The sequence below is a fragment of the Phoca vitulina genome, unplaced genomic scaffold (genome assembly GCF_004348235.1).
Source record: "Phoca vitulina isolate PV1807 unplaced genomic scaffold, GSC_HSeal_1.0 scaffold40, whole genome shotgun sequence".
Taxonomy (NCBI): domain Eukaryota; kingdom Metazoa; phylum Chordata; class Mammalia; order Carnivora; family Phocidae; genus Phoca; species Phoca vitulina.
In genome coordinates this window covers 13,434,170-13,460,215 of record NW_022589743.1, presented here as the reverse complement: position 1 = coordinate 13,460,215, position 26,046 = coordinate 13,434,170, and the positions used below count along the sequence as shown (strand labels likewise).

Genomic DNA, 26,046 nt, shown 5'->3' with positions numbered 1-26,046 from the left:
GACCTGGACCCACCCAACAGGCCTGGTCCTTAGCTGGGAAGGGTCTCAGTCCTTTGCCCCAAAGCAGAGCCCTTTGGAGCTAAAGTGTGACTGAGTGAGCCAGCAAATGTGAATGTGTGGGCAAGGCTGTGAGGCCCCTGGCTGAGTTCAAGGCCTGAATCAGAGCTGCCCTAGGAGAGTGGGGCTGCTTGAGTGACTAGAAAGCTCTGTGTGGGTGCTTGTGTCTGGGTGTGAGGCTGTGTGTGCCTGTGTGAGGGACCCAGAAGCTGTCTGCGGGAGTGGGAATGTGCAGGAGTGAAAGCCTTTGGTTCAGGAAGGCTTTACCTGACTGCTGTCTAAAGGAGTGGGTTAGGGCAGATGGGTGAGCAAGGGCCTGAGGGACTGCCCAGCCCTAGGCTCTTTCTGCAGGTGTGGAGCCCCAGGAGCCTGGGCCCTGCCCTCCTGGCCCGGCTGTCCTCTGGTGCCTACCCAGGAAGTGTCCTGGCTGCCCTGACCCAAGAGTGAGCCTGGACCCCAGTTATTAGGAAACAGCGAAAAGAGACCCAGGCCTCAGGCTCCACTGGAGCCGAGCAGGAGGGAGGGACTGGGGGTGCAGCTGGGGCAATGCCGAGAGGGCGGTCCTTCCCCCAGGCCTGCTCATCACACAGCCCCACACCCAGGAGCAGGCAGACCTTGAACCGCACACAGACCCTCCCAGGTTCAGAACCCAGAGGGAGGAGGCCACGGTCCTACCCTCCGCATTTTCTCCCTCCCGCAGCTCAGAAGGGGGCGGTGTCCACGTGCGCCTTTCCCTCCCGGGCCCGAAGTCCCCCGGCCGGGCTGGAGGGGGCTGCGGGGCCTCTGGCGAGTGTGGACCCGGGCATGTGACTCGGTGTGTGCTGTGCCCGCAGGAGATGCTGCAGGATAAGGGCCTGTCGGAGAGCGAGGAGGCCTTCCGGGCCCCGGGCTCGGCGCTCGGCGAGGCCAGCGCTTCCAACGCCGCCAACGCCCCCGAGCCCGCGCTGGCTGCGCCGGGCCTCAGCGGAGCCGCGCTCGGCAGCCCCCCGGGCCCCGGCGCCGACGCCGCCGCCGCCGCCGCCGCCGCGGAGCAGGTAGGGCCCGCTGGCCGTCGGGCAGAGGTCGGGCGTCGGTCTGTCTGCAGGGCCGCCTGCGTCTGCCAGTCTGCCCCGAAGAGGACAGGACTCGCTTCCCGGGGGACCTGGCTGCGTCCCGGACTGCGTGTTCTCCTCCGCGGGGCAGGGCTCGCGCTCTCTGCCTTGCGTCCCTCTTCGGCTTCGCGCCCTCGGGGCTACTCTGGGACAGGCGGGGGAGGGCACCCTTGTGGCAGCGGGGCGAGCCCGGGCCAAGTGTCCAGCTCCGACGACGCCGAGAGGGCGGGGGTCGGGGGCGAAAGCTCTGGCACCGGGAGGGAAGAACGGATCCCAGCCGGGTGCGAGCGGGGAGCGGCCGCGCGGATGTCGCTCAGAGGGTCACAGTGATAACCTGATGATCGCAATAAAAGGAATCCGTCTGTGCACGCCCTCGGCCGGCATGGGTCTGCGTAGCGTCTGCGGGTGCGCGTGTCCCTCCTGTGTCTGTCCGAAAGCCTGTGGCTACGTCCCGCCACGTGGAGTGTTTATGTTTGTGTAGTGTGTCATCTACCCTGTCGCGGTCAGGATGTGTCCTCTGCGTACCACAATAGGTGCAACTCCGAAGGAGTGGGTCTCAGCTACTGATTACATTTTGAAAAATTTACCAGTGGTACAGTATAATTTTATGAAACGAAACGGTCCCGGGGCTGGCAGCACTCTGCATAGTTCCTTGAGTCTGTGTTCTCCGTCCTGAGGGCTCCGCGTGGAGCCGTGGCCCAGGTCGACAAAAGTCCCCTTCCCTCTCATCCCTAGACCATCGAGAACATCAAGGTGGGCCTGCATGAGAAGGAGCTCTGGAAGAAGTTCCACGAGGCAGGCACCGAGATGATCATCACCAAGGCGGGCAGGTCAGCGCTGGGACGTTTACTTGGGGGATGAAAGATGACTGGTGGGAGCGATGGGGATCCCCTTGGACGCTCTCGCTTTAGCCCCGCATCCTACCACGGTTTGCTACTGGGCGCAGAACTTCACCAGGGGAATCCTCCTCTAGGAAGCCCAGCGGGACGGAAGGAAGGGAGGGGCAGCACTATGCAAATAAAATGCAAATAAGGATCAAGACGTCGGAGGTCCCGGTTCCAGCACTATCCTGCTTTGTCCTCCTCCTTTTGGGGACCTGCCTGGTTTCTCAGGATTGCATTGATTGGGGACCCGGAGATGGCCCTCAACAGATGGAGGGAGGGGACCTGTGTTTTCCTATTTCCATAATTTTCCGGGGCGGAGTGCACCCCAGATCTCTCATCCCAGGGGTGCTGCTCCTCTGTTGACAGCCCCCCCTCAGCCAAGGGAAAGGGCCCGGTGTGTTGTTTAGGGAGCAGCTCTCGCGTGGCTGCCAGAATAATGATTTATAAAGTGGAAGCATCTTTAAAATGCGCTGGTGTCTGTGGGAGAGAGCCTGGAGGAAAGCGTGAGAGGAGGAAGATGCAGCCGGGGCAAGATGAGAGAGAGAGAGAGAGAAGAGAGAGGAGAGAGATTCAATGGGGCCAGGAGTCTTGGGCGGGCGGGGCAGGAGGGGCTAGGCCAGCGGTTATCAGTGAAGGGGGATTGCTGCAGACAGTGAAGCTGGAAAGTTCAGGTGTAGAAACTACCCCTTCCCCACTTACTCACATTTGATTTTGGTCCCTGAGGGGAACAGGGTAGGTGTGAAAATGTGCTGTTGTCTGGCCGTGGGCCCATGATTGGGTTTTCCAAGGAATAAGGTGGTGAAGCCTTAAGGGCCAGCTGCTTGCCTCTGTGCAACCCTCAGGCTAGGTGCTGCAGGGTCTTTGCCCTCTCCTCATCCCCCTCTGCAAAACCATACATACAGTTGTATGCAAAGCACTTAGCACAGCTCCTGGCACATGTAAGCGTGCCATAAATGCTAGCTAAAATTAATCGTAATTAGAGAAATGTCTGGCATCCGCTTAGCATTTTTCTTCTACTTTTTAAAGAACTCTGCCGAACTGCTCAGAGACCGGTGGGCTGTTCAAAAGAAAAAAAAACTGGTAGTTTGCAGTGTGTAGTGGAGTAGTCCTGTGGTCCCTCGTGTCCTTTCCCTGGCAGGACTTGCAAGGTTTCCACTGTTTTGTTGGGGGTAAAGTCTGGCCACTTGGCCACCCCGGCCTGGTAGGTGGCAAGGCCACCTGGAGCCTCTATCAGGAAAAGAAGCAGGGGGATATCAGGGCCTGAATTTGCTGCATTTGGGAGATGGGGAAGGAGGATGCATGAAGGGAACCTGGTAGAGGGTGCCACTTAGAATAGTCCTTGAGGACGGTGGGGAGCCAGGTGTCACAAGCCTTGCCTCTTCCTAGCTGAGTGCACTTGGGCACGTCTCTAAGCTTCCTGTGGTGTTGGCTAACACAGAGCTGGTGACCGTAGACTTACCTGCCAGCCTTCCTTTCTCAGGCACTCTGAGACTCAAACCAGGGGTCCTGTGAACTACGGATGGTAAATTGTTGAGTGGATTATAGGTGTGAAGAGGGGGAATTTATTTCTTGTGACTGCCGGGGTGGAGGGAAGGAAAGAAGAGAGAGAAAGATCCAGAATTTCCCTTTTTAGGCAGCAGAAATAACCTTGTCTTTTGAAAATAAATGGTCAGCATGTTCTTGGGGCAAGCCTGGCCTCTGGCATTTAAAACAAAAGGCATTTGTGATTCTCCTCAGTGGGGTTTCCTGCATCTGCATGGGTCCTCCTCCTTCCCTCCCCCCAACACAGACACACACACACATACACTTCCATAGGTGACCAACATCAGGCAGATGTTTGTGCCCGATTCCTAGTGAAGGCTTAGAGATGGGCCTCAGGGAATGATGATAATAATTTTTAAATGGCTGTGATGAAGTTGGCCAATTATGGTTTCATCACACCCTTTCATTTCTCTGGCGGAAAGTTATTCGTGCAACAGGTCTAGTCCTAAAGAAAGTCACTAGCCTCATCGCCCCTCCCCACTGTTCTCACAGACCCTCTTTCCTCCTGCATAGCTGCTCACTGACCTCAGAGACCAAATTCAGGGCTCTGATCCCCGTGGCCCCCTCCCCCTTACTGCCTCCCTCGCCTGGGCAGCCTCAGGAGGCAGCTTGCTTTGCTTGGGCTCGGTTGCTCTTCAACATCCTGTGGACTCCCAGTTCTCTTCTTTGTGTCTCTACCAGCACCCTTCTTGGGACACCTGCATTTCTTAGCAGATGGCCTGGACCCTTCTCCTGAACCTTGAATCACAGATTTCTAGACTGCTTGAGCTGGAGGAGAACCAGGGGAACGTAAACCTGACCCCAGAGAAGGGAAGGCACTTGGCTCTTATAGATAGAAGCAAGATTAGGCAGTTCCCGGGTCTACACAAGCCAAGCTGATGATACTCCACCCCCAGAACAAAACCCCAACTTTGAGAAATTCCCCTTATGGCTTATTTACAAGGCCATTCGATGTGGGGTTGTTGCTCTACTCTAGAGACCCTGGCTGGTTAGGGGCATGGTCATTGCTGTCTGGTTGAGGGAGAGGCAGGCCCTGGAAAAGGGGAACCCAGGATGTTCTCAAGCTAGTTTGAGTCTTTGGTCACAAGCCTCTTGCCTGAAGCCCTGAAGGTCTTAAGGCCGAGGAGAGAATAATCCCCTTCATTGGATAGTGGCTTTGGATTCTCAAACCATTCGATCTGGGGAATAAAATGCCAATCACATCGGGAGACATCAATTTCTGAATGCTCAGTAACCCCTGATGTCAGGTGTAAAATGGGCCAGAATCCTCCCAGCCAGTTTCTATCCCTCTCAGTCTCCTGCACTCACAAGTTTTAAGCCATTCACTGCATCGAGCAGACCCCTCCTGTCTCTACCTCCTTCACATCCCTGCCAAGCTTGAAACATGTGAGAAACTGCATTTTCTCCCAAACATAGATAAAAGCGAGCTCCACAAAAATTTAAATATAAACCTCCCCAAAATGAAAATTTCCTAACCGTTTGACTGCTCTCCTCCTCGGTCATGGTTTTGCCACCAGATAAATCTCCGCTATCAGCCTTCACAGCCTGTTGAGTTCAATGTTGCTTGTGTTAGTGACAGTGAATTTGCGTTTGAAAAATGAACTACCGATGAGAACTCCTGTTGAACCTGTATTGTTTGTTATTCTGAGGCAAGGATTTGGCCCAGCTTAATCCGGGGCTTCAAAGCCAATTGCCCTCGCTCTGTATACAGAGCGTCAGAACCCAGTGGCGTGGATGATAAGACAAGTAAGGGTTGAAGACACTGGGAAAGTGGGTTGGAGAGAGAGTCCTTTGATCTCTTTCTAAAGTATTTTCTGAAAGCAAAAGTCTATCAGAAGGAAGTGTCTTTAAAAAAGACTCTGAGAAGCAACTGATCTTCCAAAACAGCATTCATTCCATACACCCTCACTCCTGCCCCCACCTCAGGGAAAATATTTCTTAAAAATGCTTTGAGTGAATTAGAAAACTGTGTGTGTGTGTGTGTGTGTGTGTAAAGTGGGAATAAATTATGAAGCTTTGCCATTGCTCTCAGAAATAATTAGGCTCTAGAAGGTTTGGTCTCAGTCTAGGCCGCATCAGCAACACAGCTCCCTGCTCCCCCAGTAAACTGAGCCTTGGCTGATGGGCCTTAACCTCCTCCCAACATACTCAGAAATGTCTCTCAAGATTCCCAGACACTAGGGATAGGAAGAAGGGTGGGGTTTTCTGTGGACCCCCATCCTTTGCCTGCAACCAGTTCCTTTCAGACTCTGGGCTCCGCTGCTGGTGTGTATATATATATGTGTGTGTGTGTGTGTGTGTGTGTGTGGACACACACACATATGATATACACACGGGTGTAATTTTCAATGTCCATTTTATTGAAGTGGAACATTCCTGCAGAAAAATGAACAAATCTTAATTGTACAGCTCTATAGACTTTCACAAATAGTACCCCCAATCATGGCACCACCCAGATAAAGAAACAGAAGAGAATCCTCTTGTGTGCCTTCCCACCCCACCACCCCCCGCCGCCCCCCTCGAAGCCCCTCTCCGGACTTCTCACCCCTTGGATTTGGTTTTGTGCCTACCTTTAAGGGAAGGCACATCTAGCTGCTCCTGGGGTTTCCGGGCCCCCAGAGAAAGTCGGGTGCCTTCGGGTTTGGGGTTTGGTGGCCTGGCTAGGTGGAGAGAATCTGGCTGGTCTCCTAGGTCCGGCTTAATCCCTGCACCCCCCTTCTGGATTGGTGAGGGGCTCGCGTAGGTCAAGGTCAGGAATTTGGCGAGGGCTTAGGCCGGGGAGCCGGCAGCCCCCCGCGGCTGTCTGAGCCCAGCTGAACTTGCACGTCCCCCCTCAGCAGCGAGCGAGCATTTGAGGGGCTGTTGCCAAGATCACAATGCCCCGAATCCCTTGCCCCGCGCCCCGCAAGCCTCCCACGCCGAGAAACGTCCAAGGAAGCTTATCTTAGCAGTTCATTCTAAAACCATTTCCGAGTATGAAGTAGATAAGGCTCCAGCCCGCACCCTTTCAGAGCCTGTTTCATGATCAGAGGAGAAACCCCCGGCTTTCATCTCCTCCCGGGCGGCGGGGCGGGCGGCTTGTTTATTCCCCGGCGGAGCCGTTTCCGCGGGCGCCCGGAGCGCCCCTCTGCCTGCGGGGCCCGGAGCCCCGAGGGGGCGCCAGGGACGCAGACGGGCGGCCCGCGGGGCGCAGGGAGACAGTGGGGGAGAGGGCTCGACGGCACGGGACTGGGGGTGGGGGGACCGCGGGGTGTCCGGGACAGGCGAGCCCGGGATTCCCGGCCGGCGCCCGTGGCGGGCAGAGTGGGAGCCAGGCGGCTCAGAGCCCTAACCTCTCTTCCTGGCCCTCCCTCCCCGACCCGCTGAGCTGTTCATTTCCCCCACAGTGGTGGTTTCCAGGTATATTTACGTCCTGAGTCACAGAAACAATTTACATAGCGCCCCCACCTTCCATCGGTTTCAGGAGAGAGGGCCTCACAGTGTAGGGGAGCCCCGAGGAGGTCACAGCTCCCAGACCCAGCCTGCCGTCCGTGGCAGGAGTCATGCCCACCCGGGAACGCTCCCTTGCTGGGCCTCTGGGCTCCAGCTTTAGCCCCCTCTGGAACCAAGGGCAGATGCCTTCAGCCGGGAGGGGAGGCTTAAAGGCTGCGTGGACCGTGTGCTTCTCCTGCACACGCAGCCTTTCCCCCACCCGTGTGTGCCCTGCATTCTACTGGAGCCCCGCAGGTGGGGAAATGATAGGGTCCCCAAGGCTCGTGTTCTCAGAAGCAGTCACCAAACTGGACCCCTGACAGATAGGGAGATACCTATTCCCGCGAAAGCAGTGGCGCTCCCTGAGCCTGAGTAGTTCGGCCTGGAGCCGTGGACTCTTGAACTCCCGGCTCAGACCAGCTATCCCATCTCCCGCCCCGCCCCCCCCCCCCCCCCCCCCCCCCCCCCCCGTCCCTACCCCTAAGGGCTGCAGCCCTGGGAAGAGGGGAATTGGTAGGCAGCGGAGGCAGAGGCTGGGGGATACCTTCCTTCCCTGCGCCAATTCCTGGCAAAACCTCCCTGAGGGTGTTTTCCGTCAGGAAAACTGTGGTCAGCTGTGGTCAGCTTCTAGGAGAAGCCAAATCACAGGACCGTGCCTTGGGGAGCTGAGCACAGGCTGCTTATAGGCCTTCTAGAAAGCATTTAGCCCATGTCAGCCTGGCCTCCTGAGCTGCTGAGACAAAGCGTAGTAGGGAGTAGGAGAAGGGGAGGGGCAGGGTCCTGGATCCTCCTCTCAGCCCAGGTTAGGGAGACTACTCCAGTGGCAGGGACACATTTTCTCCTGGCCCCCTTTGTAGATACTGTCCTGGGGGGTGGCCATATCTGCCCTCTGCCATTGCCACCTGGAGTGATTACAGGACAAACAGGCGAAGCGCAGGGCACTGGTGCCAGGTCAGCCCAAGCACAGCCAGGGCTGCCCCATCTTGTGGCAGTTTCTGTAGCGGTTACAAAATGGTGGTCTGGAGGGGACAGGATTCTTGGCCTTCCCCCGGGGAGGAGGGGAGGTGAGGCAGCTGCTGCCCTCCCCGCTTCAGCTTTAGCCCTATCAGGGAAGAGGCTGGGCCTGGAAGGAGGGTGGTGCGGGCTCCAGCTGTGCCCCCAGGCCGGGCAGGGGCTGGTGAGCAGGCAGTACGAGGTTCCTGAGCCCTCTCACTTCCCCCATTCCTGGAGAGGGGGTGGGGTGGACATTTGAAAATGCTTTCAATTGACATCTGAGACAAATTCTTCCACACGGTTTATAAGTCCCTAGACTTGCAGCTAGAACTTCCCTCCTCCCTCCAGGCAGGCACACGTGCACACATGCGCACTCCACTGTGTACTCAAGTACATGCGCTCGTGCGTACACAGGGCCACACAGCTCCCACGTCCCTGGCCCACTGCAGTGCTCTCACGGGCCCTTCCTCCCGCAAGAGAGAGGCCGAGCAGACTGGGGCTGGGCCAGGGGTAGAACTGAACCTCCCACCTCTGGGTCCTCACTGGGGCTTGCTGTAGGGTCTGCCGGCTTGAGGAGGCCTTGATCCCTTCTGGAAGCCCTGTCCTGTCCAGGTAAGCTGGAACCCCTGTTGACAAAATGGGGGGCTGCAATCACCTGTTTGAGGTGTCTAGGACAGCTTCCCTTGAGGTTCTCTCAGCTTAGTGAGGAGGCAGAGGACCACTTGATGGCTTTCCTTGAGGGGACAGTTTGGGCACTGTCCCAACTCAGGGGATTTGGTTCCTGATGCCCTAGTGTCTTCAGTTAGGTTTGGATCCTGCCTCTCTCTTGGGGGAAACGCCTTTGTGGGAGATCAGCTAGGAGAGGGTGGGGGTGTCTGAGAGGATTGTGAGGAAGGTCTGTCTGCCCCTCTGGGGAGGTCCAGTGTCAGGGACCTGGTGACCAGGGGCAGAGCTGTGCCCCTGCGGGTGTGTGTACATGCTGTTGTTCATGTGTGTGTGCTGAGGGGTCTGGGGAAGCCCTTCTCTAGAATATTCACTGAGCCTCAGGGTCCTGGACAGTCTTAGCATGGGCTGTGGAAACTGGAAAACTTCCTGTTTTTTGGTGAGTCCATTTTCACAGAGGTCGGTCATCCACTGGTTTGTGGAGGGAGGAGTGCAGTGAGGGCCAGTGGCAAGAGTCACAAATGGACTCAGTGAATCCACACACCAACCTATGAGATAGGTGGTAATATCCCTGTTTTAGAGATAAGGAAACCAAGGCACAGAGAGATCCAAGCAAGTTGCCCAACGCCTCACAACCTGTCAGTGGTGTGGCCAAGGCACAGTGGTCCTAGAATCTTTTCTCCATGAGGCTCCTGAGCTGGCTTCCCCTGGTCCCCAGTGAGTGTGCACAGGCCCAGGCACGGTCTTCACACAGTTAAACACTTCTGCTAAACACCCCAAAGGAATCCAGAGACCTAGCAGCACTCTCCTGTTTTCCTGTGAGTTGGTTTGAGGCCCGAGGGCTTCCACAGAGGCAAGGCCCAGAGGAGACACTCCATTGGTTACAGAAGCAGCTGACAGGGACTTCGAGGTCTTTTGCTCTGGCCCCTGTTAATGGCAGCCCAGAACTTTAGTTGCATATGGACTGGCAAAGGGCAGGAGGGAAATTAAGCAGCCAGGTTGCTGTTGAAATCCTCTCTCATGACCCCGAGGGTTTCTATGCTTTAGCTGCTCACAGCCAGTAGGCCTAAATATTAGGGGATCGTGGGGAAGAGGGAATTGCACTGGGGAAGCCAGGTAAGCCCTCTTCCTAGACACAGCTCCTGGGGCTCAGAGCAACTGGTGCGGCCCTTCCCTTGTGTAGGGGGAGGCTGAGGCCAGAGAGGGAAGGGCCTTACCCAGCTCACACACGTTCTGATCAGGGGCCAGTGTCCCTTAAGGCCTTCTGTCCCCTCACCCCTGTGTGCCATCTCTCCCGGTGCTCTGTCTCTGCCTTTGCCTCACACCTTGGCTCCCCCCAGGAGGATGTTCCCCAGCTACAAGGTAAAAGTCACAGGCATGAACCCCAAGACCAAATATATCCTGCTGATTGACATCGTCCCTGCAGATGACCACCGCTACAAATTCTGTGACAACAAATGGTAAGAACCTGGGGCCCTCACATCCCCTGTCTTCTCTCACCACACCCACCCCACCACCTGATGTTTGGTCCAGGGACTCACCAGCTGGTTCCGGTGATTGCCCAGACGTGCGGCGCTGGGAACTGAGCCTGCAGGGGCCGCAGGGCTGGCAAAGGTCTGCCCACCTGCTGCAGATGGGGCTGGGGCTGGAAATGAGTTGCAGTGTTTGAGTGTTTGGTGGCTTTCAAGAGTCTGTTCTCTCCCTACAGCTGTGGACAGACAGGATTGGTGACTATGCTGTGGGGTGAGAGATGGACAACAACACTGGATGAATATAGGCTCTGGTCGGGCCGCGCTGGGGAGGAGGATGGGAGCTGTTTTCTTGGGGGACTTTGATATCAGATGGTTAGCACCCAGGGGCCTGGGCTGTGGCATCTTCTGCGGCTTTTCCACTTGCTCCTTGTCTGGCTGTGAGCCCTTCCTTTAAGCTGTTGATCCACAGTGAAGGGCAGCCGCCTGGTGGTTGGATGACAGGACGCCTCGGCAAGGGGTTGGGGGAAACAAGTGGGTTGTAGGGCAAAACGGGGGCCGGACAAATAAACACTGGGCTGCTTTTTCTAAGGCCACCTCCTCTGTACCCTGTCTGTCCCCAGAGCCCAGGACAGCACTCAAGGAGAGAGAGGGATTGAATGAATTAGCAGCCAGCTGGGATGTGGGCTCCACGATGGGTTGGTAGTAGGGTCAGCAGAGACTGGGCTGAGGAGGCCAGGTCCTGTCAAGGCCATGTTTCTATTTCTTCTCTCTTCGGGTTGGATTATTATTCAGAGCAGGCTCTGGCTGAGGGGACAGTTACCAAGTAATTTCTTTGGGGGCAAGCACTATATTGGGGACAAGTAATTTGAGAGTTGTCTAGGTCCTCTGAGAAGCTCCCTCCAAATAATATAATTTATAACATTTTAAAATTGAAACTATAACACGCACACAGAAGTGCCTAAATCTCCGCACGATATACTTGTGATTAGCCCCATTCTTTGAGGTAAATAATCACATCTGTCTGTAACTTCCCTTTCTCTTTCTACTGCAAATAAAAGAGATTCAGAATCGCTCCCCCTCCTCAGCACGCTCTCCTCTGACCCTCACTCCCACTCACAATGCCCTACATTGAGAGTATAGGATGAGCATTGATTTTTTTTTTCCCTCTCAGGTTTATGGGGATTTGCTCTCAGAGGGGACAGGGAATCTGGGCTTTTCCAGACCCCAGAGTAATCAACCGCTGTGGTTCTGTCTGCTCTGTTGGCAGGATGGTGGCAGGGAAGGCTGAGCCGGCCATGCCAGGAAGGCTCTATGTCCACCCCGATTCTCCTGCCACTGGGGCCCACTGGATGCGGCAGCTGGTCTCCTTCCAGAAGCTGAAGCTCACAAACAACCACCTGGACCCCTTCGGCCATGTAAGAAAGAGACTGCCTGGCCTTGAGAGCCAGCCCTGGTGCTCAGCTCGGGGTGGGCTGGGTAGGGGTGGAGATGTGGAGAATCCACTCTGGGGATCCAGCTCCAGGCTTTGGCACATGCCGGGGCCAGACTGGGGAAGGAGCCGGGGTCTGAGTCCCACAGCAGTCCATCCTTCCCCTCATACTTGCTGCCTGGGTAACTTTGGGCAAGTTTCTTGGCCTTTTTGAGCCTTGGTTTCCCTATCTAAAAACATTTCGTGGTTATAAGAATTAACTGAGAGAATATGCAGGAAGCACTGTGCACGTGGGAAGCTTTAAATACATGGCAGCTATCGACAAGGACGATGATGATGGGTCAAATCTCTCCACTTCGGTTTCCCCAAATTTGGCCTTGCTGGAGCCAAACACACGTTCACTTTCTTGGGAAAGAGTCACTGATGAGTTCTGAAGCCTCTCTTTGGTGTGTGCCTTCTGCTGGGCCTGGCAGCCCCTGCCCTCTGGAAGGGAAGGCCTCGCCCTGGCCCTGGTGGCCGCTCCTTCCTGGCCTTGCCTGGGGCCTGGCTCTTACAAGAGAGACTCTGGAGCCCCAGGGATGCTGCCGCTGACGCCCCATCCAGGCTGCCGAGGCTCATTCTTTCCCCATCTGGCTCTGGCAGGCCCACAAAAAGCGTTTTATGTGGAAATTTTTAGCTCAAGTGTGTGGCAAACTGAAGTCTGGGGACGTGGTATTATCCGCCGGGGCACAGGCCTGGCCCCTCTCCGCTACCCGTCGTTACTCTGGAAGTACAGGGTGGGGTGGGGTGGAGCACGGGGGCCATAGAGGCTGCTAGATGCAGTTGCCCAGGCTGCACATGTAATCCTCAGGGTGCGGCTGGTGGTAGGGGACGCAGGGGTGAGGAGGGGTGCAGGGATGTGCCTCTTTCATACCTAAGTTCTATTCCTGAGGAGTTGCATGCACATCAGAATCCTGTGAATCATAGTTCCTCATGGAAAATGCCAGCAATGGGTCATTTCTGATTGATTGGTATATAAGACAAGCAGCCCTTAGTTCTAATTTTCTGAGTCTGTTCCGTTCTCTTCTGAGTTGGTAATCTATAAACAAGCAACTAGGAGAAAGCTTAAGGAGTGTAATGAACTCCTGATTTTTCCGTTTTGCAAGGACCCCAGGTTTTCTCACGCGAGGCAGGCAGGTGCTGGGGGTGTGTGGCAGAAAGGGGCAGCCCCAACTTCTCCTGGGGGTGGAGGCAAGCCACCGATCTAATGGGAAGAGTGGGCCAAGCCCCCACCTCCCAGAGCACGGGGCCTTTTAACCAAGAGACAGAAGGGCCTCCTGGGTCTTACTGGGCACTATCTTGGCCAAGACTTTGCTCCCCGTTGGCTCCTACCTGGCCTCCTCTGCTTGCCCAGGTCTCGGCACCAACCTGGAGAGGTAAATGAGGGTCTCTGTGGTGGGAGTTTGGGACTAGCTGGCAGGCACGTGTCTGCCTGCCACTGTGGACAGGGCAGAGCTTGGCAAGAGCTGGATCTTTGCGTGAGCCAGCCTGGCTTGCCTCTCCGGTGGCTCGCCTGGGGTCCATAAGGGGTTTGCTGTAATCCCGCATATAGTCTTGAGTCTGAGCCGGTGGGGCTGCCTGAGGGGCTCGTGATGTCAAGGGTAGCCCTGGCTATATTCACCACGCCTGCCTGGAGCTCACCTCTCCTTGGCCATAGGGATACTCCCCATACTAACTCAGCTCTCTCTGCAGAGGGTTGGGATGCAGAGCATCTTCCTCCCCACCCCTGCCCCCCCGCCCCCCGCATCTGCCCAGCACGAGCAGCTTATTGGTTACAGCACCCTATGTGCAGCGGCAGGACCGGGAGAAGAGGTGACTGTCCCAGGGCCTGGGAGTAAAGGAGCCGTCTTGGACCCACACCTGTCCCCAGGCCAGCATTCTTTCAGCTTCTCCACCCGTCTTTCTGTGCCCAGGGCTTGAGCTGTCGGATCTGCAACTATTTGGAGCATCCCTGGAGAGGGAGCAGCTTCTGACTATGCAGGCAAGGGCTGTGGAGGATGGATTCCTAGATAAGCCATGTGGACCAGGGCTTTCTGCTCAGTGGCCTGCACCGGTGGGAGTGCTGAGCCCTTCATCACCCTGCCCGGCTTCTCGGTGCAGGAGCCTGGGAAAGAGCCATGTCGGGCTATGAGTCTGCCCCCAAACAAGCCCTTCCTTCTGCATTGCTCACCTCCAGTGTTTCAGTTTTCCCTAAAATCTCCCAGACCTCGAGGAACTTTCTCAGCCAAATGAGCTTTGGACTTTTCCCTTGGGTCTCCTAGTGTCTCAGGGATTTTAGCTGTTGCCTTTCATTTGCAGCCCTCCCTCAGGAGAAGGGTCCAGGGTCCCAGTGAGGGCCTGGGCTAGGCAGCCGGTCCTACATACAGGGAACAGGGACCCCTTGGACCACATGGCCCACATGTTCCAGGACCGGGTTCTGCCTAGAAAACTCCTGGTGGGTGTTTGCCATGGTCCGGGAGGGCCATCTGTTCCTTCTTGGGGTAGGTTCAGGGTATGACCACCGGTTTCTGGGAGTAAGCCCAAGGCCAGAGGAGGGACAGAAAGGATCACGGGGGCTGGGCAGGACTGACCTGCTGCCCTAGGGCCCCAATTCAGCTCCACTTCTGTTCCGCTGTCTAGAGATGGGCAGGCGGCCCTTGCCTCCTACTTGCACCCCCTCCCACCCCCCCAGGGTCCTGGGCCAGGTAACCATGAAATGGTAAGAGAAGCCGCTTCGGGAAATTGAGGAGGGCCTCACCAAGGTAGGGCCTGCCTCCCTCAGCAGGACATGGAGATGGCTGGGTCTTACTTTTCTCCTGATCTGGAGGCAGGGAGCCGATGGCTGCAGTGGGGTGGGGCCTGTGTGTTTGTGTGTGTGTCTGTGTGTGAGAAGAGACACCTCTTATGTCCCAGGACTCCCAGATTGCTGAGCTGGAAGACCAGCTTATGATTTCTGACATAGTAAGTCTAACTGTTCCAGAGGCTGGGTTGGCTCCAGCCTGCGGCTGTAGGCTGCAGCTCTTTGGTCACTAAGTGGCACTTGCGTTGTCCCCTCGGTGTGCCACCTCTTCCTCTGACTACCTAGTTAGTTACTCGTGAGCCCTGGGATGCAAGCTCAAATGCCCCTTCCTCAGGGAGGCAGTTCAGGGTCCCCATTACATGCTCCCAGATTGCCATGCACCTTTCTGTCCTTGTACTTACCGCAGTTAGGATTTTATTTATTTAAAGATTGGATTTATTTATTTTAGGGGGGAGGGGTGGAGGGGGGGAGAGAGAATCCTCAGCAGACTCCATGATGAGCACAGAGCCCGACTTGGGGCTCCACCCATGACCCCAAGATCACAACCCAAGCCGAAACCAAGAGTCGGACGCTTAACCAACTGCGCCTCCCAGGCGCCCCTAGAATTTTATACTTATAAATCAAATTTGTTTTTGAATAGGAAATATACAGTCCCACGATTTAAAAATAAATCAATGAATAAAAAATGTCTGTAATGAACCATTTTTCTCCTCTGGTTCCCCGTCCACCCAGTTTCTTCCGATCCCGGCCACAGCTAACCACTGTTACTAATTTGTTTTTGGCATTTCTTTTTGCATATACAAGCAGAATACAGAATCTCAAATCCTTTCTTTTATACGCAAAAGGTAGCATACTATAAATGCTTTTTGTGCCTAAAGGTAGCATACTATAAACGCTTTTTGTGCCTTGCTTTGTCAATAGTATAACATGGAGATCATGCCCTTCACCTAGAGCTTCCTTTGATTCCCTTCCTTATAGCCGCATAGAACTTCATTGCGCGATTGTTGCATCAATCATGTAGCCAGTCCTTATCGCAGAAATGAAGATGCCTATTTTTGCTCTTTCAGTTAAACCTGTACCTGTATCATTTTACACCCGTGTCAAGTATCTCTGTGTGGGAGTTGCTTGCTCAAAGGGTGTTTGGATCTGTAATTTGCGGTTTCGCCCTCCATCGGAGTTGTACTGATGGGCACTCCCGCCACCGCTGTAGCCTCCCCAGCGGGGGGGAGAGACATTCTGGGCTTTTCCCAGTCTGACGGGTGAACTGCAGATACTGGTCGTAGTTTCAGTTTGTATTTCCTTTATTCTGAGTGAAGTTAAACATCTTTTTTCCTCTTCTGTGAACTGCTGTCCTTACCCTTTGCTCATTTTTCTCGCAGATTTTCGAGCACTTATCCATTCTAGGAGCTTTGTATAAATGAGGACGATCTGGCCCATATATGTGATAGGAACTGCTCGTATGTTTTCCCGGTTTGCCGTTTGCCCTGTGACTTTGCATGTAGTGGTATCCCCACACAGAAGTTTTTGACTGAATATATTGCTCTTTTCCTTATGGATTCTGGATTTTGAGTAACTGAAAGCCCTTACCCACTCCTTACTTAGAAGGAAAATCTCTTGGGGCGCCTGGGTGGCTCAGTCGTTAAGCGTCTGCCTTCGGCTCAGGTCTTGATCCCGGGGTCCTGGGATCGAGCCCCGCATCGGGCTCCCTGCTCAGCGGGGAGCCTGCTCCTCTCTCTACCCCTCCCCCTGCTTGTGCTCGCTCTCTCTGACAAAAAAAAAAAAGTCTTAAAAAAATGAAAAAGAGGGCGCTTGGCTGGCTCAGTTGGTTAAGCGACTGCCTTCGGCTCAGGTCATGATCCTGGAGTCCCGGGATCGAGTCCCGCGTCAGGCTCCCTGCTCAGCAGGGAGTCTGCTTCTCCCTCTGACCCTCCCCCCTCTCATGCTCTCTCTCTCTATCTCATTCTCTCTCTCAAATAAATAAATAAAAAATCTTTTAAAAAAAATGAAAAAGATAAAAATTGATAAGCTTTAAAAATAAATAAATGAATAAATAAAAAGATAAATGTAGTCTTTGGTCCAGTACATCTTCTCACTACTTACTTTTGCCTGATTTTTGGATTACTGTTGTGACTTCCCCCACTAGGTAGGAAACCACGAGGTTTTTTTTTTTTTTTTTTTTTTTTTAAGATTTTATTTATTTATTTGACAGAGAGAGACACAGCGAGAGAGGGAACACAAGCAGGGGGAGTGGGAGAGGGAGAAGCAGGCTTCCCGCGGAGCAGAGAGCCCGATGTGGGGCTCGATCCCAGGACGCTGGGATCATGACCTGAGCCGAAGGCAGACGCTTAACGACTGAGCCACCCAGGCGCCCCGGAAACCACGAGGTTTTAAATCACCCCTGTTTCCTTGTGCCTGGCACTGGGTCTGGCACAGTGGGTGCTGGTAAGCAGTAAGGGAATGAGGGAACCTGCTGCCGGGGGTGGGATTTAGCCAGAGAAGGCATGTCGTCAACCAGGGGCTGACCTCCCTCCAAAGCTTACGCTGTCTACGTGTCAGTGAGGACCCAGGGCTATTGATCTCCCTCTTTTCCTCCTTTTCTCCCACATTGCTGCACCCTGCACAAAATGCCGAGCCTTTGCTGGGTGCATTGGGAGATACAGCTGCCCCATTCAACTCCCCATCAGGCCTGGTGCTCCCCAGCCAGGTATAAGTATGAGCTCAGGCTAGCTCCGCCTCCCACTGGGTGTCTGAGGTTCGGCAAATGCCTTCACCTTCCCAAGCCACAGTCCCCCTCATCTGCGCCTAATGTGCTCAATAATAATGCCTACTTTATAGGGACATTGTAAAGAGTACTTAGCTCCTCAGCACAGGGCCTGGCACGTCGGCTATGCTCCGTAAACACCGCAGTGTCTCTGAGAGAAAGCAGAAGGCTTTCTGGGCCCCTGGGCTGCCGCCCTGGGAGCGAGGCCTAAGACACATCTGGCCAAGGCCTCGTGAGTTGGCTAATGGGCCGCCGGACTCAGTCCTATTTTGGATAGTCTTTCAGCCAATCACTTACCTTTCTGGGTCTCAGTTTCTCCTCTTTCTGTGTAAGCTGTAGACGAATCCTGTCCCCGTCCTTACCTCTTTGCAGGACTGGAGAGGGTAAGAAGGATGATGGAGAAGGTAGTCTTAGAAAGTAAAATTATGATGCAGGGGAAAATCTGGTTTGAATCTATGACACAATGGACATTAGCCACACTTGTATGGCTAGCATCCAGATACACTGTGTTCTGTGGTGGACAGTAGGGCCTGGTGAGTCCTCGTCACTTACAGTGTTGGGTTGACACTTGACCATTAATTTCTGAGCGTGCTGTTGAGAGCAGTGTGTGCTCTCTCAAAGGCCATCTGGGATCTTCTCAGGATTCTGTCTCCAACCAGCTATGTGTTCTTGGGCAAGTCACGTTCCCACTACAAGCCTCCTGTTCCTCATCTGTAAATTAGGAGGTTGGACTAGAATGATTTCTAAGGTCTGCCTCTCCGTGCGCTAATGTTCTGTGATTCTAATGCAGATAAATCTCAACCTCATTGACCAAGCACGCTAGGGTGATCTCTCGAGGAGATGGATGTTTGGCGCTATCACAGTTTGTTAAAATAGAACAGGCTTCTGAACCGTCGCCAGAATATAATGAATCCCATTTCTGTAGAACAATGGTGGGACCAGTCATGTAGCAGGGTTTGTTGATGTGGCTGGTCTATTTGGCCCAACGTCCTCTGCCACACATATAAATGTGAGACTCTGGCAAAAGAGATTAATGTGGCGCCTGAGGAACTTCCAAGTAAAGCCAGGTGTGAGTCACGGAGTTGGTCTCACATTCTCCTGGGCTGTTGGGGGTGAGGCGCCAGTTTAAATTTGAGTTGGTTCAATGAGCGGGACTTTCTTCCAGACACCTGTCCAGGTTCCAGACTGCCCGAGTTAGGAGGCGTGTTTGGGACCACTTCTTAGTCGAAGGCCTCCCTTTACAGATAGGCACCCCAATGACTGGAGGGAAAAAGCTTGCCTAAGACTTGCTGCTGCTGAGCAGAGATCCATAGAAGCTTCTGGAGCCTTCCTGACTTCTCTGTGTCTGAGATTGCACCCCCCTAGTGGCTCCTTCCTGCCCCTGCAGGTCTGGCACTTTCTCTCTTCCCAGTCTTCCCTGCCAGCCAGTCTGGGCCCCTCCCCTAGAAGGTGTGTTTGGCAATCTCTCCACCTCAGTCAATGGAGGACCTTGTCTGATAGGCTAAGGAGTTTGGCCTTTATCTCAAGGGGCAAGAGGGAACCATCAAAGGTGGCATTATGAATATAAGACATTTATTGAGCTCTAAATGCTGGCAGGGATGGGGGAGGAGAACTTGGGAGGCAAGAGGAGGAAATACAAAGCAAGTGGACAGTCTTCCTGGATGAACTAGAAGGTTCTAAGCAAGGGAGTGACCTGATCTGATGTGTAGCAGGTGAAAATGGAGATGGAGACAGGGAGGAGGTTGTCCCAAACCCAGAGAGAGATTGGGGGGTGGGCAGAATTGGGGCTGGGCAGTGGGAACGGAGAGGCTTTTATCTTGTGGATGGAGTCACAGGATTTGGTCACTGACTGGACCTGGAGGTGAGTGACAGTGAGGAGCAGGGAGTTGATGATACCCAGGGCTCTGGCCGGACTGATACAGCCTAAGCCTCCCCAGGTGGCAGAAGAGCAGGGCGGCTGCTCTCACCTGGCTGACGGTGTCCTTAAGGGACAGCCCAGCCTCTCTGTGCAGGTGCCTGCATCTGCTGAGGTCTGTCAGTCCATCGTCTGTGTTCTCCCCGCCGTATAAGAGCCTGAGTGGCCAGGGCTAGTCCCGCCGCCGGGGAGCCGCAGCAAGCCTGCGCTCACGGAGAACTTGTCTGTGCACAGGTTTAACCTTGAGGTTTGACCTGAAAAATGCCTTAGAGGCTACCTTGTCTCTAGAGAGCAAAGGAAGATAGGAGAGGAAGGGATGGAGAGTTTGCGGTCATGGCCCAGGTCTTCCCACTCCTGTAATCCTGCCTTGCCCTTACTAGTTCCTGTCTGGGGGTAAAAGAGCCCAGAGGTACAAAAGGAGTAAAAGATATGGCTCTTTCTTTTTTTCTTGAGGCGTTTACAGTTTAATTGAAGGGACAAGCAGAAACAGGAAACCACTAGGAAGCAACACGACAGCCAAGTAGACAATGCGTGGGGAGGAAGTTTCAGAATCAGGGGTTCACAACAGGACCCAGTAATCTGGGAAGGCTTCCCGGAAGAGTTGGGCCTTGCGATGAAAACCCTAGAAGGTGAGAGAGAAGGGGAAAGGAAGATCAAGCAGAGGGAACCACATGTGAAAAGGCCTAGAGGTGGGACTCTGGAGGCATCTAGACCACCTCCTAGGGATTTAGTTTCTGGGTCTTCTGGGGACTTGGGTCCTTTGTGGACTCCTGCAGCTGGAGGACAGGGCGGGGTGACAGAGTAACCTAAAGGGACTGGGAGGCATTTCCCAAGACCCATTCCCCAGGCTCCTGGAAACAGATGTCCATGGAGGCCTCCCAAGGCAGGACTTGTATCCACTCTGAGTTTGTCTATCTGGCAGGCTCCAGTTGGGCAGTAGGTCCCCAGCTGCAGGACCTGGCTGGGGGTTTGGGGTGCTCTGTACCTGCCCCGAGAGGGTCCAGAGGTTTGTCACTGGGGGTGGAAGGGGGCGCAGCCAGTGCAGAAGGCAGAAAAGCTAGCTCTGCTGGGTGGCGCAACCCAGCCAAGCCAAAGAGCCCAGGGAAGGCCGGAGGCCACAGCCCAGCTGCTGACCCACCTAATCCTCAGCTGCGCCTGCCCTCTGGGCTGTCTCTGTCCCCAGGGTGTGCCGAATGCGGCACCTTCCCAGATTAACGCTTCTGCCTGGGCATGCCGTGGAAGAGCCTGGTTCTGGCCCTTCTTGGGGCACTCTGGTCACTCAGGGGTTTAGTCTTGCCCCATGCCTATCCCTGGGAACCGGGAAGGGTGGGAGCCAGAAGGGCTAGCCCAGGAAGGGGCACCCCTAGAAGGAAAGGAAGGAGAGAAAGGAGCTCAGAGAATAATGGGGCCAGAGGACCACAGCCTTGCCCAGCCAGGACAGGAGCCAAAGGGTTAACAAAAGCAGCGATGCTGATAAAATGCCCCAAATTCCTGGTCCTGCCTCCAATGGGGACGGTGTCTGGCAAATGTCAACGATAAAAAATACATTTTAATGGCACATGATGCAGCCGCTACCGTGGGGCACGGCCGAATGAGGCAGGTTCGGAGCGGGAACTACTGTGTGTTACTCCCAGGGCTCCGGGGCCAAGCCTCCTGGGCTCTCCTGGTCTGGTGGGGCGACCCGCCTCCCCAGCCCCAGGCATCCTCGAGGGCCCGTAGATGCGGGGGGGCTTCTGGCCTTCTCTGGCATTATTTCTGGAACTTTGCCATCTCCTACCTTGGCACCTGGAACTCTAGCCCATGATGGAGCTTCCCTCCGGGCTGTGAGCAGCCTTGAGCAGGTCTGAGGGCAGGATGCATCTGGGAACCCCTGCAGCAGGCCTCTGCAAGTGTTGAAACAGATGAAAAAAGTCGGAGTGGGACACTTTCCTCAGCTCCTCCCCCATGCTGCATACCCTGGCAGGCATCTCTAGGAAAGGCAGGTCGCAGGGCAGACGTGAGGAGCGGGAGGAGCAGGGTGAAGGGGCAGCTGGAGTAGGAAACCTGAGGGAGATAAGTTATGTATAGCACCTTTCTGGCCTGTGCCAGGAGTCAGGCCCTGGAACCTGGGCTTTTAGGAGACTAAAAGCCAGCCCAAGGCCAGCTGACTGAGACCAGAGACAAGAGGGTGAGGACCTGGAGCTCAGAAAGAGACCCTTCTCTTCCAGATCATCCTCAACTCCATGCACAAGTACCAGCCACGGCTACACATCGTGAAGGCGGATGAGAACAATGCTTTCGGCTCCAAAAACACAGCCTTCTGCACCCATGTGTTCCCAGAGACTTCCTTCATCTCTGTGACCTCCTACCAGAATCACAAGGTACAGCCACCCCCCAGGCCCCCCCCCCGCCACTGACCCTGCGTGGCATTTCTGTGCCAGTAGGGAGGCAGGAAGGGAAGCCCCCCTGCACTGAGGCAGAGGCGCCGGGGACACCTGGGGTGTCCCTCAGAGCAGCGAGAAAGCAAATGCTGAGCAGGAAGAGAGACCAGACTCCTAAATCTCCAGTGCGAAGTCATTATGGGGATTGGACGAAGCTGGCAACTCTAAGAACCAAGAGCGTGGAGCTTGTCTTGTGGCTTGAGTGTTGGGCCATTTTGTTCTATAACCTTCTTCGCCCTGGTGGGATTCAAAGGTCAGACTCTGGGCCTGCCAGGAAAAGGGAAAGAATTGGGGAAAGGAGGCTCAGGGCACCGTCATGTGTGGGAGCCCGGAGACTGAACCTCTGGTCAGCCGGTGGTCAGACGGGTCCGACTCCCTCCCCATCACACCCCCTCCCCTGCCTGACCGCCCCAAACCACCTCCGGATCCCTGCACAGGCCACTCTCCCCTGTCTCTCTGCTTCTGCCCAGGCGACCCTTCTCAGGGGGCTTGTCACATCGTGCGAGGGACTGGCCAGGTGGGCTGGGGGGATTGAGGAGGGGCCATAGGCTGTGGCAGATTTCAGGCATTCAGGCGTTCAGAGTGACAGATTTGCATTTAGTACGGTCCCTCAGAAGCTGATGTGGCAGATGCCCTGGACGGGGTGACACAGATGGGAAGCTGTTAGAGGCACGCAGGTAGCCCAGTGGGGTAGGAGCACAGGAGACGGAATCAGAAGGTCTGCAGTGAGTAGAATGGACGGAAGCCAGCAAGGAGCCCGCCGTGAATGGTGAGCGCCGGGAGGATGCAGCGAGGCTGCCGGCCGGCTGAGGGCTGGGGTGTGCCCCTTCCCCGGACCCTGCCGGGAGCTCTGAACCGTCTGGGACAGGGGAGGAGGGCCAGCAGCCAGCCCAGTCCTCTACCCCAGCGACTCTGTGTGTCCTCTCCTGACAGATCACACAGCTGAAGATTGAGAACAACCCTTTTGCCAAGGGATTCCGGGGCAGTGATGACAGTGACCTGCGTGTGGCCCGGTTGCAGAGGTGGGACTGCCCGGCCCGGTGGGGGGTGGGGGGGGCGCAGACCGGGTTCAGGCCCACAGACCTGGTAGCCCTCCAAGTATCTTTACCCTCTTCCTGTCTCCCTGTCCCTGTCCTCCCCGCCTCTCCAGCAAAGAATATCCTGTGATCTCCAAAAGCATCGTGAGGCAGAGGCTCGTCTCCACCCAGCTCTCCGCCAAGCCTGACGTCAGCCCCCTGCATGGTGCCCACCAGACGCTCCAGCACTACCAGTATGAGAATGGGGCTCACGTGCAGTTTGCTGCAGCTGAGCCACAGGACCTTCCCCTCAACACCTTCCCGGCGCAGAGGGACTCAAGCCTCTTCTATCACTGCCTGAAAAGACGAGGTAGCTCTCTCCTAGTCCGGAAGCCCTAGAGGGTCAGACGAGCTCTTCCTACAAACACTCTCCATCATATGTGCGAACATGCACGCCTGTGTGGGCACACGCGTGTGTGCGTATGTGAGCATGTACACACACACACACCCGGTTATCGTGTGGTCTGGGAGAACAAGCCTGGAGGGTTAGAGGCCATGGCCCGGCTTAGTGCAGGGATGTTGATTCTTGATTTTAATGCAGGCTTCGGAATCCTTGTGGACAGCTTGTGGCCTTGGTGTCCCCAGGACGCCGGTCGGTACCCCTGCCTAGTGCCCGGTGTTCTTTATAGCCACTGCTCAGAGCCTCCGCGGGGTGGGCCCATCACACAGAGTCAGGTGGACTCTGTCTCAGCCTGGGAGGAGGCTGAAGCCTCAGGGTCCAGAGGTATGGGGATTAGGGCTGTCATTTATCAAAGCACCCTCAATCCTAAAACAGGGGTGACCCAGAGTCATGAGAACAGGCTCCCCACCTCATCATACCAGGATCTGCAAAGAGATTCCATTCTTGTGAATGGAAATCAGCTATGTGGATGTAGACTGGGGGCCAGGAAGCCAGGCAAAAGAACTGTTTTCGTTGTCTTGGGAGAGGAGCCCTGAGCATCTATGCTCTGCTACCAGGTCTGGTGTCAAATTCTCCATCTGTAATACAGATGATTATCGTTTATACCAGAAGAACTCTCAGGCCCCTGAAATTCTCTTGGGAATGAGTTGGGAGACTTCTCCTTAGAATCCAGAATGTTCTCTCCACCTAGCTCCTAGGGAGCTGCTGGTAGGGCTCTGGGTACCCTCTGCTCCAGTCCTATTAGAATGAATGGCCTAGGGGCGCCTGGGTGGCTCAGTCGTTAAGCGGCTGCCTTCGGCTCAGGTCATGATCCCAGGGTCCTGGGATCGAGCCCCGCATCGGGCTCCGTGCTCAGTGGGAAGCCTGCTTCTCCCTCTGCCTGCCACTTCCCCTGCTTGGCTTGCTCTCTCTCTCTCTGTCAAATAAATGAATAAAATATTAAAAAAAAAAAAGAACGAATGGCCTAGAACAGGGGTTGGCAAACTGTGGCCCTTGATCCAAATCTGGACTGTTGTCTGGTTTTGTCTGGCCTGTGAGCCATAAAAAATGGTTTGACATTTTTTTAAGAGTTGAAAAAAAAATCAAAGGATGGTTATTGCATGATATGTGAAATTACACGAATTTTAATATCCATAAATAAATTGTATTGGAACACAGACATACCCATTTGTTTACCTGCTGTCCGTGGCCACTTTCATGTGACACCAGCAGGGTCAAATGGCTGCAACAGGTTCCGTTACAGCCCACAGAGCCTAAAATATTTACTATCCGGCCTTTTCCAGAAAAAGTTTGCTCACTCCTGACCTAGAGTGACTGGGCCATGTTCCAAGTCCAAGAGCTTCATGCTCTTGAGGGAAAGGAGGAACTTGGAGGGAAGATAGAGAGGAGGGATGAATGAAGGATGACGAGAGAGCTGGGTAAGAGGGAGAAACAAGTTCCTCCTCTTCAGGGAAGAGGCTTCCAGAGGGGCAGAGGGAAGAGGTGAGTGCAGGCCCTCAAACTCAGTCCACTTACCCCCAAGGCCACCCTGCCCTGTGCACACACACAGCTCCCAGAATGAATCCCTGGAGAAAACAGAAGGAGGGAGGCCAAGTGAAGCTGGACGAGTGTCCTTCAATTTGTTGAGTGGGCTGTTGCCAATCCTCAGGCCTGGGTCGTCCCTGGGTCCCAGGGGAGGATGTGCCACTCCAGAGAGTCATGGTTGAGGATGTCGAAAGACACATACATATGTGGTTTGGGGCAGCTGATGTCATCTTTCCCCAAAGAGCGTTATCAGCTTAGCCTTAAAAGTCCAAGTCACCTTTTACTTAGTATCAGCTCCATTTCTTAATTTTGTAAACACTGTTCGGTTGGATTCTGTATAACAACAATCTGCTGGGACTCCTTTGAACACATGTAGGGTTTACTTCCTCTTCTAAAAGCAACAGGAACGTGCCTGCGAGTAGCTTTGCCTTGCTAAGGCCTTCCTGGGAGCTGAGGATTAAGGCAGAAACATTGTGGCTTTAATTTTCTGGCTAATTCAGACAGATGTGGCCTCTGGGCCTGTTTCGGCCTGGCAATTGCCTCTACTTTCCTTGGCCAGGGTGGGCCTCGCCTAAGAATGCCAGTGCACATTAAGGCCTCTTCCCATCCCTAAGAGTCACGGTGGCAAAGGATGAAAGCTATATGCCGCCTGGCTAACTACATCACTGGGTGTCCACTGATGTGGTGTCCCCTGCGGCCTCTGAGCAGGGTCCATAATCTGACCACTTCTTGGCTGCTGCCACCTTATAAAAGCTGTAGCTGATTAAAATGATTCTGGAAGTGCCACGGCCACATGGGGCGAGGGCAAGGCCTGCATGACAATGGTAGGCCATCTTGGCATCCAAAAGGAGGGTTCCAGGCCCTGGGCTGGTGGAATATGGCTCTTCCTGAAGGTTTCTTTGTCTTCCAGCAGACAGTGCCCGCCATCTGGACCTACCTTGCAAGCGATCCTATCTGGAAGCTCCCCCTGCAGTGGGAGAGGATCATTATTTCCGTTCTCCCCCTCCCTACGACCAGCAGATGCTGAGCCCTTCCTACTGCAGTGAGGTGACCCCAAGAGAAGCCTGTATGTACTCAGGTTCGGGGCCCGAGATTGCCGGGGTGTCTGGGGTGGACGACTTGCCCCCACCCCCGCTGAGCTGTAACATGTGGACGTCAGTGTCCCCGTACACAAGCTACAGTGTTCAGACCATGGAGACTGTGCCTTACCAGTCCTTCCCCGCCCACTTCACCGCCACCACTATGATGCCTCGGCTGCCCACTCTCTCGGCTCAGAGCTCCCAGCCGCCGGGAAACACGCACTTCAGCGTCTACAATCAGCTCTCACAGGCTCAGGTCCGGGAGCGGGGGCCCGCCGCCTCCTTCCCGAGGGAGCGCGGCCTGCCCCCCGTGTGCGAGAGGAAGCCCCCCTCGCCACACCTGAGTGCTGCCAATGAGTTTCTCTACTCTCAGAGCTTCTCCCTGTCCCGGGAGGCGTCCTTACAGTATCATTCAGGAATGGGAACTGTGGAGAACTGGACTGACGGATGA

General features: G+C 54.9%; 1 protein-coding gene across 2 annotated transcripts; it reads left to right on the top strand.

Moving 5' to 3' along the window:
- Nucleotides 1–893: 893 nt before the first annotated feature.
- TBX4 (T-box transcription factor 4) lies at nucleotides 894–26,046 on the top strand. Of its 2 annotated transcripts, none has more exons than XM_032429107.1 (8): nucleotides 894–1,091; nucleotides 1,884–1,978; nucleotides 10,042–10,161; nucleotides 11,441–11,588; nucleotides 21,304–21,456; nucleotides 22,450–22,538; nucleotides 22,667–22,902; nucleotides 25,430–26,046. In XM_032429107.1, exons 1-8 carry the CDS (start codon nucleotides 894–896, stop codon nucleotides 26,044–26,046), a joined length of 1,656 nt encoding a protein of 551 aa, XP_032284998.1. The 2 variants fall into 2 exon arrangements, with proteins under 2 accessions (XP_032284998.1, XP_032284999.1); XM_032429108.1 differs by having other exon boundaries at nucleotides 25,427–26,046.

Coding starts and splice junctions, on each gene's coding strand:
- TBX4 (XM_032429108.1), top strand. CDS start 894: ATGCTGCAGGATAAGGGCCTGTCGGAGAGCGAGGAGGCCTTCCGGGCC. Junction 10,162..11,440: donor AAATTCTGTGACAACAAATG/GTAAGAACCTGG, acceptor CTCTGTTGGCAG/GATGGTGGCAGGGAAGGCTG. Junction 21,457..22,449: donor CCTCCTACCAGAATCACAAG/GTACAGCCACCC, acceptor CTCTCCTGACAG/ATCACACAGCTGAAGATTGA.